General features: G+C 41.7%; 1 protein-coding gene across 5 annotated transcripts in view; it reads left to right on the top strand.

Moving 5' to 3' along the window:
- The window catches only part of PRDM2 (PR/SET domain 2), a 109,190-nt gene that overhangs the window by 35,761 nt on the left and 60,116 nt on the right, over positions 1-13,313 (top strand). For all 5 annotated transcript variants that reach the window (XM_074377393.1, XM_074377391.1, XM_074377388.1 and 2 more), the window contains 2 exons: positions 4,691-4,843; positions 10,749-10,875. In XM_074377393.1, coding sequence (XP_074233494.1) covers positions 4,691-4,843; positions 10,749-10,875 — 280 coding nt within the window. The remainder of the gene's footprint in view (positions 1-4,690; positions 4,844-10,748; positions 10,876-13,313) is intronic.

Below are 13,313 nucleotides of genomic sequence, written 5' to 3'. Positions count from 1 at the left end.
ATAGTTGAGGGTTTCAATGATGGTACATACACACTAATTGAGTGAAAATTGTTTTTAATTTGCAAATTTGAATGAATACATGTCCAGTATAACAAGTAAATGATAAAAAAAGATACCAGTTAAAACCCTCACCCCCAACCCGTGAGGTAATAACTAACTATATTTAACAGTTTGGTTTGTTCTTTACAGGCCTTTCTCTGTATATCATGAGGATATAATTTTTAACGTGGTTTTAAATTGGAACATGTACTAAAGTGTGAATTTAGATTATTATTATGGCTTTTGAAATGACTGAATTAAATTGGGTGGTGTGAAAATTACATTCTGTTTGACAAAGAGTTAATACCCAATCTGTTTAGTGGTGGGGGCAGAGCGGAGGTTAGGCCCAGATAACCTGGGGGAGGTTAAGGATGGGAGGAGGGGTTTGGGAAGAGAAAAAAGTAGAAATGGAGGAGTAAATGAGGGACCAGGTTTGAATCCTGGCTCTGGCTCTTAGTGACTTCAGTGTTCTAGTAAAATTACCAACTTCCCTAGTATCCTCATTTATGAGGGGCTTCATATTTCATAGGGTTCTTGTAAAGGTTAAATAAAATAACACATAGAGCATCTAGCCCAGTGCTTGGCACAGAGATGCTTCCCTTTCTTCAGTTCTTTCTCTCCAGATAGGGAATTTCCATGTGAAAGTTAACTTGTAATAATTATTTTACAGTAGTACATAATCAGGTCCCCTTGCTTTGTTAAAAGGGACTTTTATAGATCACATGAGGAAAAATTATTGATTATATGAAAGTATGTCTCCTTGGGATCAAGTCAGCTGAGTATTTTTTGATCATTAGGAAGATTTGGAAATAGATTTGTTACACATCACTGTTGAGCTTGAACCAGCGTGGGAGTCTGACCTGCCTTTGCACTGTCTTTGTCTGGAAGGAAGGGATTCTGGTTCTCCCTGTCTTTCCACTAGCCTAACCTCATGGTGTTGGGGTACTTGTGCAGTCTAGTAATTTGTAGTTACACTAAGCAAAATTCGGTCCCATTTTAAAGAGTAGGTTCTGTGTATCTGTCACTGAGGTTAATTCTGATTGGAAGCCAAGCTTTGACCAACTAAGGTAGGAACTGTATAAAAACACATTTCCATCCCAGTTCCTGATTGCAAGGTTAGACTCTCAATAAAAATGAGAAAGCTGCATACTTAAAAAAAAGTCCGTGTATGATGATTCTGATGGGAGGGGAGGCCAGTCCAGGACTCAGCAGACCTCAGCGGCCTTCCTTCAGCCTTGGGTTTTCATTTCGGAAGACTAACTGGCTCTCCCCGCCCACTTGCCTATTTTACTTAGAGCTAATACTATATCAGTGGAGGAAAGGTAGAAAATTCAGATGAGCAGAAGAAAGAAAATAAAAATTATAGATGATTCCACTTCTCAGAGAAACCCATTATTAACATTTTCATGTATTAAGTTTCAGATTCTTTTTCTTTTCATACATTCATATGTTTAAAACAAAAATGGTGTCATATAAGCCATCCATTATATAAATAGCTTTCTTCAGTCATCAGTGCAATGTGACTGTCTTTCATACCAGTAAGTATATTTCCACAACTTCTGGTCATCTTTGTTGTCCCTTAATTATAGAGATCATGTCTGTTTGCTGAAAAGACTCTTAAGGAATACAAAAGTAACAGAAAATAAAAGTTTCCATGTAAGTCAGTTAGTCATTCATACAACAGTACTTTTTAAGGTCTGCTTAATATTCCACTACATGCCTGGGTTATATACTGAGCTAATCCGTGCTATTTTCCATTTAGCAATTAATTGGAAACAGCCTGTAGTGAACTACACTGCTAAGAGCATCTTTGCACATACATCTTCGTATGATTGCCCAATTATCTCAGACGTAAAGAATAAATTCCTACCAATGTATATGCTGGTTAAAGTGTATGTACATTTAAAATTTTTCTTGTCAATATTGCTTAATTCCATCCACAAAAATGGTACCAATTTACTCTCTGAGCAGTATTTTTAGGGAATGTCGGCTTTCTAATCTTATTTTTGGTTTTCCCTTAAAAAAATGAATAAATATTATTTAATTTAAAGTTATTTTTGATTATTAGGTAAATTTAATTTTTTTTCCCATAAGGTTTTGGCCTGGTGTATTCCTTTATGAATTACTTGTTTGTACATTTTAAAAAACTGAAGTATTCGTCTTTTTTTATAAGACTATTTTGATTTAAGTATGACTTAGCAGATTCCTTCGTCTCTTCTGAAACAAAATGAGCTATCCATAAATAATTCACTCACGTGGAACACGTTGCTCTTTGTGAAGGTCTTTACTGACCCAGGAGCCAGGACGTTCCAGTATAGCTGTGTTGTTATCTTCGGGTTGTAGGTAGACTCTTGATGCCTGCCTCCAGCTGCCTTCTTTAACTGTGTGCGGTTTTCCAGCACCATCTCTGCGTTCATCTGTAGCCACTGGTGTCTGTAGCTGTGTCAGTATGTGTGTAGGTGGTGGGTGGGACTCTGCTATCTACTGTGATAAATCAGAACAAAACCTTTTATTCCCAAGCTGGTAAAAAGGAATGAATATGGACTGATAATGCTAAAAGACCAACTAACCACTCCCTTTTCCTTATTTTATCATGCTGGCAAATATGGCAAAAATATCTCTTAAACATTTAAGCAGCTTATATTATTTTGGTGTGCAAAGTTTAGATGTTGTATCCTGATGCTGTCTCTTCATACCATACCATTTGGGACTGCTCTTTCTCTTTGTTTTAAAAGGAGAGAAGCGTGTGTGCCTCTGTGTGTGTGTGCACGCACACACTTAAACGTGTATAAGCTGAGGGTGAGTGTGACAGTGAGTTTGAAAAGGAGACAAGTGTGATGTGGATAACCTCTTTTTAGAATGGTGCAGATAAGTGCTTTAGTAAACAACCAGTTTTTTCAACTCACTGTGCATACTTACAGGAGAGTGAAAATATTCTCCTTGACACTTGGTGGTGATTAAATAAAGTAACTGCAGAGCATCTTCTAGCATGGTACATGTCACATAGTGGTGTTCGTGAAATGTTGGCAGTTGTACATTCGTGTATAACTATGTCCTTTCATTAATTTCATAGTTATTTGTTGAGAGCCTGCTCTATGCCAGGCACTGGTCAAGGTCTTAGAAATACTACAGTGAATGGAAGAACTAAAACGTTTTCTCACAGAGCTAGTACTCTGGTGTGGGGAGACTGTCACTAAGTAAGTAAGTAGATGATCTCACACTTTAAAAGAGCACAAGTACCATGAAGGAAAATAAATTGGGGGGAATGACTGGGGGTGCTGATGGGAAGAGAAGGATTCACAGTTTTAGCTAGGATGGTCAAGGAAGGCACTGGTAAGGGGAGTCAAGTAGAGCTGGGGCCAAGCCTGTCTTCACCACTAATTAAGTGACTTTGTGAAGGTTATTTACCCTTTGATCCTGAATTTTCACATGTTAAAAAAAGAGATAAGGAACCTGATGCATAAGGTTAAGTGAGACAATATGGAAAGTATGTAGCATTAGGCTGGCCATCTGACTCCCAACAGGAAGAAAGCAGTGTTAGTGGCCAGTAGGGTGGGCACTGCCCCGGCAGTCACAGGCCGGGAGACACAGGCGCGCCCCGAGGAGCAGAGAGCTGGGGCTTTGCTCCAGAAGCGAAGCTGCAGTCAACCAGAGTGTGTAGTGTGGGTAGGCGAGAAAAGAAGAAATGAGTGGTGAGTCTTGACTGAATATGTGTGTGTAGTCTAGGCAAGTGATGGACGTATCAGGAGTCTTTCTTTTCTCCCAAAAGAGAAAGTAAAAGGCTCATTTCTTTTGCTTTGATTTTCACAGATCTTCACCTTTTGATTCTACAGTTCTATTTCAGTGCCTCATCAAGTGCTTTACAGTCTCATTTGGGGGAAGTAAAACATAGATAGATGTATATATGTATATACAAAGAATAAGTTAAAAATATCTGCTAAGTAGATTTTCTCTAAAATGAAGGAATAAGTGCTGGAAGCTTCTGGGAGGAGGGATTGAGAGGGAATGATCAGGGAAAGCTTCTTGCAAGAGTAGACGTGGTCTGACTCCTGAAAGAGGGGTCAGGGTTTTTGGTCTTTTTTGGAAGGACACAGATGTTCCCCAGGGTGCGGGGCCCCTGGATCGGGAAGCTTTTAAGGTCAGCTAAGGTTGCAGAAGCATGGTACACTGTCACCGTGTCACCCACGTGGAGGCTCACACTGCGTGTTCACTTACTGAGGTTTTGGTCAGCCCCGCAGTGAAGGAACCTGCGGAGCTGTGAACCCCAGCAGGGCTGTGCCCCCACACGTGACTTGCAGAGCAGCCCAGGGGAACACGGCCGCGAGCCCTCTCCTGCCCTGAGTTACTCGTGTCCCACAGAGTTGTCGCCTGTCTTTGTGTACATATTTGCAAAGCATTTGGAGATCATCAAGCATATTTACTACATAGCACTTTAGGAGAAAAAAATTACACCCAAATAGGAAAATAACTAAGGAGGATGATACAACTTTGGACCTCAGTTTTCGTCTTTATTTTTCTTTTTCCTGTTGCTAATTTATTTTGTTCCTATGAAACGCTTTATAAAGTGATACAAGAATTGCCTGAGAAGTTGAAAACGGAAATGTTTTAAAGATACTCCTATTTTAATAAATGTGTTTTTCCCTCTCCCAAGGTCTACTACCCAAATCTGGGGTGGATGTGCATTGACGCCACCGATCCTGAGAAGGGGAACTGGCTGCGATATGTGAACTGGGCCTGCTCGGGGGAAGAGCAGAATCTGTTTCCACTGGAAATCAACAGGGCCATTTACTATAAAACGTTAAAGGTAAGAGTGTTAGAATGAGTGTGCTGTTAGTTACTTGGCATGCATATTTGCAAATACTGTCCTTAGTCGTGACTGACAATAACGACTTTGCAGACCTTGAAAGGGATATATTTGAAAGTGGTCCATCAACACGCTGAAAGGTCTGTGTTTTAAATATGCCGTTGCCACTGCTTCACGTGAGTAAGGGCGCTAAGGCATGAAGATTGTGCTCAGCCTTTATAGACACCAATGAGTTAAGTGTGTGGCAGCCACTTCCCTCCTCTGAAGATACAGACGCGTTGGGAACCATCTGACTGGCAGATGAATCTAACTGTAAGGAACTCTGGTTCTGTGTTCACTAAAAACACATTCTTAGTCTTCAGTGTAATGTAGCCTTGGATTGGCTTTTCTTTTCCCTGAATTTTACTCAGAATAGAAATTAAACTGAACATGTTTCTTCTGCCAGATTTTTATTTGGAGACATTAATTGTTGAGATGAAAAGAAGAGGACAGTCATTTTATAGAGTTTGTGGTGAGGTAAGAGGTCACTTCAGGGAAGTTAGTACTCCGAAGCATTGTTATTTCTGCAACAGGCAAGCCCACATCTGTCTCCCTCGTTTTGATGTTCTCCTGGAAGGCAAATCTGCACTCAGCGTGCATGGAGATGTTCTCTAAGGTGAAGTCTTGAGGCTCTAAAAATAGATGATTGTTGCTTTCTGGAATAGGTATGTTTGCTGACATTGCTGTAAGGCAGATTTTTCTTTATTCACTTACTTCTATTAAAAATGTCATAGATTGGGGGACAGTCCATGGAAAAAATGATCTCCATGGAGCTGAAGACTCTCGATGAGCCAGCGTTTACGCTGAGGGTCAGCTCTGCAGCATGCTGAGTTTGGCCTGTGTGGTGGCACTAGGACTTCTGGAAGCTTAACTTACAGCTATTTGATTTTCCTTTGCTGTATTTTTCCTGGCATCTTTAGCCAGCTGGATTGCCCTTTACCTCTTATATACCCATGTCCTTGCTTCCAATCCCTATAGGAAACATTTGTGTGTGTGTGTGTGACACTTTCTCACTTAAAACTTCTATAACCTTCTTTCCCATTTTCTTTCTGCTGGATTGTGATAGCATGATTTTCTAGTAGGTTACACTGGAGTTTGAAATTGGATTCAAAATTTGATTCAAGAATTAATTCTGTTCCTCAAATTTATTTAAAGTGAGAGTTACATCGGGCTGAATCAGTGAGGCAGAGTCCTGGTGGAGGTGAAGTACCAGCCAGGGGACGGCTATGAGACAGTTGAGGGAGTAGAGAGAAGGTCCCGAGGGAGGACAAGCCCAGGGAGGTCCTGGGACACTTGGCAGTTCCTCCATCAGACCTCAGGTTCAAATGTGTTCATCGCTGATAGTAAAGCCGGGAAACAGAGAGAATCTAGAAAGAATAGTGTCTGCGAGTTAAGTCTGGAGCCAGACTCCTGGATGAAATCCTGACTTGCTATGTGACCCAAGGCAAGTTATTGTGATTTTAACTAGCTGTGAAATCTTAGGCAAGTCACTTTCTGTGCCTCAGTTTCCTTACTTGTAAGATACACGTAATTATAGTATGGATCTTACAGGGTTATGATGATTGCATAGGAGATTGTGAGTAGAGTTCTAGCACCTAAAAAGTGCTGAAGAAATGGCAGCTGCTCGTTTTGGCAAGGCAGTGTAGTGTCAGGTCAGGAGCGGGGACTCTGGAGCAGGCTGCCTTGTGAGCAGATTTTGGCTTTGAGATACGTGACCATAAGAAGTTACTTAAACCCCATCTTAGTTTTCTCATCTGTAAAAATGGAGGTAATAGTAAAATTAATACATACAGTTGTTGTGAAGATTAAACAAGCCAATATGTATACAGTTCTGTGAACAGTTCCTAGTCTAACCCAAGTCTTCAAAGTGTTAACAAGCTATACGACTACTATTATTATTTTTACCTGATTTTGTTCGAAGTAAAGTAGCTCTGATCTTTGCAGACCCGGCCCCCCATCCTAACCTTTGACATTTGCTCAAGTATGCACAAGACCTTTCAGATTCCTTGCTAGCGATTATCTAACTATATTCTTATAGACTAAACTTTCTGTGGATTAGGTTATGTAATAAATTACATGTGATGTTCTCTGGGTCTCTGTAGCACCTTGTCAGCTATCACCTAGATAATTCGGAAATCTCAACACTGGTTTTGTTTGTAATATGATTAAAAACTACTTTAAATTCCTGAAGGTTAACTGTTAGCCTGCTGTCCATCCATTCATCTGTTCATTAGTTCATCAAGTATTTATTGAGCGTCTGCTGTGTACCGGCTGTTGATAGTAGTGAGCAGAACAGACAAGGTCTCTGGTCTCATGGAACTTCTAATTTGTGGGAGAGGTAGCAGATAATAAACAAGTAAACAAAATAATTTCAGATATCGGTAAGTGCTCTGAAGATAAGAAAATGTGATAGAAATTGACTTGGTGATGGAGGGCTACTGTAGTTCTGATGGGTCAGGGAAGACAAGACATACGGACACCAGCCCCACCCCCACCCTCCCCCACTGGTGTGAGGACCCAGATACACAGAGATCTCTGGAGCAGTTCAGGGAGAACTTCCCTGGCAGAAGCAGAAGTATTGAAGTAGGGATGATCTATATTGTGCGTGCGTGTGTGTGTGTGTGTGTTTTAAAGGACTCGAAAGGCTTCTATTGGTTTGGCTGTATTGAGGAGAGGGATGGTGAATGAGGCTGGTGAGGTGGGCAGGGGCCAGATCAGGGAGGCCTAACAGATTATGCTGGGGGATAGATTGTAGTTGGGTAAGCATGGATATGCTTTGTGTGTTCTCATTATTCTGGAATATTTCTCTTAATTTGACCTACTGCCAGGAATATTTATAGGAACCCTTGCCTATTCCTAAATCGATTTGGTAAAATTTCAAGTTTATATTTACTGATATTTAGAGAAGAGAGAATGCTTTGTTCTGTAAGCCTTTCTGAACCCGAAGGAAGAATTTAAATTCGTTTTGTTGTTATTTTTGTTTTTTGTTAAATGTCAAAATACAACATATAAGAAAAGGTTGCTTGGACTTTTGACTTTATGTTTTAAAATGTGGGTTTGTATTTCCAGTGTTTAAGGACATACATTGTCTTCTGAAATTTGACTTACAAAATCTTAAATGTGCTAAGCAGTGCAGAATTAAAAACAGTGCAGTGCAGAAGCAGGCAGTCATTGATTTTAAAAGATATATTATTTTCCTCTTGGTAAAATTAAGACTATTATTTGTGTAGCTGTTTTAATACAAAGCTGGGAAGCATATTGCTTGATAATATAATCATCTCAGCTGCTAACACTTTTGGGTATTGTTTAATAACTAACAAATCAGGTTGTTCTTAATCTAGCTATTCACCAGTTCATTAACCATTTAGAAGTTTTACTTTAGATTTGAGGTAAAACATATTCTGGTATGTTTTTATGTTGTGTTTTTGTTGTTGTTGTTGTTTTTGTAACAACAAATAGTACCCTAAGTAGAGAGTCTGTGTTGGTGTTTAACTCCTCCCAGTTGCTAGCTAGTATAGGTGATAACTCTGCAGAAGGCTGGAGTGGAGTGAACACGGAAGCTTAGGGCGCTGAGTCTGGGAGGAATCTTGACGATGTCCAGTGGATTCTTCTAGCCAGTGTTCCGGTTATGCTGTTTGATTTAGAAATATATGGGGAATATACTTTTCCTTACTCCTTTCCATTTTCTTTTTTGCTTTGGTTTTATTTAAGACTTTATATATTTCTGTAAACCCTAATCACTTCAAGGAGTATATGATACCAACATTTCATCAATATGTGACTTATAATAAAAATATGGAGAAGTAAACTGTGTATTTGGAACTAGAAATAGTTTAAATATAGACGCCTGTTCCTTCAGCAGCAATAGATTAGCTCAGAAGAGTGCCAAAAGGCATCTGTAATGGCTATTTTAACTCATTAAAATCTTATATATTAAGTTTTTTGGTTTAGGTGTAACTGATTCAAGAAGGGAAATAACAATACATTGGTTTAAAGATAAGAAAATAGCAGGTTTTAACCGTCCTTGGGGAGAACAAAATAAATAGTGGCTTTTTAAAAAAATCTTAACTTAGAATATTTTAAAATTTGGACTATGTAAACATTGAGTTCTGCAGAGAATGAAATAAAGTAATATTTACTTTCAAGGGCTTTATCTGGGCTGAAAGGTATGTTGAAGTGAAGAACTACCTCTAAACTGACATCTTGATGGACTTCTACCTGCCCCTAAAAACAAGGGTATCCTCTTCCGTAACCACAGTGCAGTGATCAAAATCAGGAAACCCACACTGGCACAGTATTTTATTAGCTAATCTATAAATCTTATTCAAATTCTGTCAATTGTTCCAATCATGTCCTTTTAGGAAAAGAAAACTCCGTTGCATTTAGTTGTAATGTCTCATCAGTCTCCTTAGTTTGGACAGTACCTCAGTCTTTGTCTTTTATAATCTTTCAGTTTTGAGAAAACTGGTCAGTAATTTTGTAGAACGTCCCACAGTTTGGCCTTCACTTGTGTTTTATCATGACTAATTACATTTGCACATTTTGGGCAGAAATCTCCAGAAGTGATGCTGTGTTATTTTCTGTGCATCATTATCAGGAGGTATATGATGTTGATTTGTCTCGTTGTAAAGGTACTGTTTTTCCCATTGTCATTAATAAATGTTTTATGGGGAGATATTTTGAGACTATGCAAATACTCTGTTACTCCTTAGACTTTTATTCGCTAGTTTTAGCATTAACTCATGATTCTTGCCTGAATCAGTTATTACTCCGATGATTGTTGGTTGTTTTATAATTCCATTACTTCTTTTTCACTGATTATTTGGGATCTACTGAAGGGAGAGCTTTCCTTATTTATTTATTTTTATATTCGTTCATTCATTCACTCATATCAGTATGGACTCATGGATTCTTATTTTATTCACTGGGTTTTAGGTAGAATTTTACTTGTGTTGATACTCTTGGAAGTTTTGAACAGATGAATCATTATGAGAGAAACCAGTAAGCCATTTCTTTGCATTTTGTTTGGGAGTGTAATCTTCCCACTCAGTGTATTTTTTCTTCAAGACCTTGTTCTCGGTATAGTCAGTATGATGTGTGGTCCTTGTCCTCACTCCTCACAGGGCTGTTAGAAGTGAATGTTTTACGAGCCTGATACATGTGCAGTATTTTTAGGCATTTCTTTGTAAATATAAAAGTTCCCTTGTAAAGCCGATGTGCAGTGCTGAGGGCGAGGCAGCGGACCCCCGTGGGCCGAGCAGTCTGGCCGCGGTGCAGACGGTGCCCTGCCGGGCGCTCGCGTCCTCCGCGCCGCCTCTTCCGTGGGCACGTCCGTGGTGTAACGAGCCGTGCGTTTACAAACGTGCGGTGGCATGCAGTTCTTATCATGCTTAACTCGCTCTCGGACTCTGAAACCTGCGCTGACAATTAGCTTTCGGCACGTCTCTTTCCAAAGTGCCTGGCTCTTTTCAGTTACGCTTTATATTTCCCTTCAGCTTAGATTTCGTGGGCAAAATGGTTCCGTGGTTTATTTTTCCTTGTGCGTGGATAGTCGTGAGGCTTTGAACGGTGAGATCCCGTGGCATATGTCAGGTTTGAGTGTAAAGCGATTCTGTCAGATGCCGACGTCCACCGGACGGACTCCGTGGGGCCGAGGCGGCCGGGAAGTGAGGTCCTCCCTCCAGCAGAGGGTCCCTTCCCGCGCCGCCCAGCCCGCGGCTGCCGCGCTGGAGGAGCCCTTCCTGCCGGGCTGGCCTCCGGCGCGCCGCCCCGCTGGGAGCGCCGCCCCGCCCCGCCCCGCCCCGCCCCGCCCCGCCAACAACCGCCGCTCTGATTGGCCCGGCGCCTGTCTCTTCTCTCCCCGCAGCCAATCGCGCCGGGCGAGGAGCTCCTGGTCTGGTACAATGGGGAAGACAACCCCGAGATAGCAGCTGCGATTGAGGAAGAGCGAGCCAGCGCCCGGAGCAAGCGGAGCTCCCCGAAAAGCAGGAAAGGTAGGAGCCCGCCGCCGCCCCGGCTCCCCGCCGCCGCCCGGCCCTGGCCGGATCCGGGCCCCGGCGGCGCCTGCGGCCCTCGGTGACCTTTACCCGGACACGGCGCCGGCCCGCGGTGCCAGCCCCCCCGGCCGCTGCTGAATCACGGCGCCGGACGCCTTGCTCGGGCTCTTTGCTAACTTGGGGCGGAGCAGCCGGGCGTGGAAAAGTGAGCGGAGCGGCGCGCCGCGAGGGCGGCCGGGCCGGCTGTCACCTCCCTCGCCGCCGTCACCATAGCTGGACTTGCGGGCGGGAGCGGCTGCCGGTCCCTCGGAGCCCGGCACGCCGGTATATTCTTAGCTTTTTGTGCTGTTCGCCAGCGACGCGTCATAAAATGTGTTTCGAGAGTGACATTTCCAGGTCCGCAGAGTCGGTGGCCTGTGTCCACCCAGATTGTGCGGGAGGGCTGGGCGCGCTGCGGGGCCGGAGAGCCGGCCGGGCCGGACACTGCTCCGCGGCCACCCACTCGTCCCGGGCCGGGCCTGCCACTCCGGCCACCGGGCCCGGCCGCCCGCCGCGCCACCCCACGCGAGGCCGCGCTGCGCACCATCGCTTTGCTCGCGGTGGGTGAAGGTTTTAGCGCACAGCTTCCCGAAATTTAGGCCATTATCAAAATGGAATTTTGGTAGTTGAACAGTATGCTGTTTTGTCACTTTTGAGTCAATTCCAATAGTTTTATTTTGTTTATGATGTTTTCAAACAAAAGGTAAGGCGTAGTCACACTTACAGAAGGCAAGGAATAATTTCTGGGAGGAAAATAGTTTGATTCGATATATCATGTTTCCAGCTGGCGCTCTACACTTTTTTTGTTTGTTTGTTTGTTTTAAAGAAGAATTTTAATATGAATTCGTGAATTTTTCGGAGAGCCGAGTTTGAATATATGCCAAGGCGCAGTATGGTTGTTTCTTATTAATGTAACACCCTCCTAATTTTTCCCTCCTTAGGTGTTACGTAAATTTTTGTATCCATCTGGACTTAGGCGGCCATCCTTTAGTCAGAACATTGCAGAGTGAATTGGAGTCATACTGTAAATAAAATCGTAATGTAAACTTGATTTTGGAAAAATATAAAAGTAATATTTTAAAATGTAGGCAAGAAGTCCATTTTGATTTTTCTGTTACATGTTCTTTGTGTTTCACAGTGTAATGCAAGTGCAGCTAACCCATCCAAGGGAGTTTGTTGGAGCCTTTTACTAAACACATGTTCTCTGTTTATCTGATGTGATTTTGTCACAGTTTTAGGACATTAAATATTTTGATCTTGAATCAGTTAGATGATCATGGCCTAGAAATTTGCCAGGTGTGTTTTGTTTGTTTTTTGTTGTTGTTTACTGTTTTAACAGAGTATTGAGATTTTTGTTGCTATTAGGCTTAGAGCATAATTGTTTGCTAACTTCACATAATTCAGATTGTTCCCCTATTTAGCGTTCTTTTGTTTGTAACTAATGTCACCAGCCTTTCCAGGTAAGTTGTGTTTTGCAGGGGCTGGACTTTGGTGGGGAAAAGGGAATCTTGACTCTGCTACCAAGCATAACTAACTCACGTATTTAATATGTATGCATAGCTTAATAGCAAATTCATGCTAAGGCTTTCCTCTGTTCAGCATATTTTGGTATGCATGTTTGAAACATCCCATTACTGTAAGTTTTCTATTTATCCCTTAATTGTTTTTCTTTTTGGATGTGGAGGAAAAAACTGAAAGTAAACTTTTTGCTTTATTAGTATTGCTGAATTTTGACATTAAGTAGTTCATATTTCTTATCCTTTTATTCCTATTATTTATAACTACTCTGAGCTGAGTATAACCCACTGAATCTTAAGTTTTAATTAAAGAACTTGCATGAAACTCACTCTTCAGCTTGACAGTCTGTTTTTCTGTGTTGAACAGCTTACTGGTAAAGAGGCCTGTTTGCTCTTTATGGTCTTAAGTTTGGAGAGTTTAAATAGTCAAACCTTTTTGTTTTTAAGTCAGATACTCTATGAAAACTAAGTTAGCTTACAAAGACTTGAAATGGAGAATTTTTTTATATTAACTTGGTTCTGTTTAGGTCTTAAGTGTGATCTCAGACATTTAAATATATTTCCAGGCAGTGATGTCAGAGAATAAATCAAGATAAGTTTCATTCGGTAGCAATGTTAACTTAGTATTTCTGAAAGCCAGATGTTGAAGACATTCAGCTGGCAGGTAGTAGACAGGCAGTGGCCCTAACTTCTTTTCGGCTGGGAGGCAGGCAGAGAGAAACAAAGGGCTGAATTCCTCACAGTTCTGGGGCTCTGCTCCTTTGCATGACAGCTGCCGTGCCTACAGCTGTGCATTGCATGTGGTGCCTTTCAGAAGTCATCAGATCGCTGGTGGATCATGAGGCGTGTTGTGGGCAGTGAAAAGCCCTGATTCCTTTA

Source organism: Camelus bactrianus, chromosome 13, assembly GCF_048773025.1.
Source record: "Camelus bactrianus isolate YW-2024 breed Bactrian camel chromosome 13, ASM4877302v1, whole genome shotgun sequence".
NCBI lineage: Eukaryota > Metazoa > Chordata > Mammalia > Artiodactyla > Camelidae > Camelus > Camelus bactrianus.
Note: the sequence above shows the minus strand (reverse complement) of the source record. Positions and strands in the feature narration are given on the sequence as shown.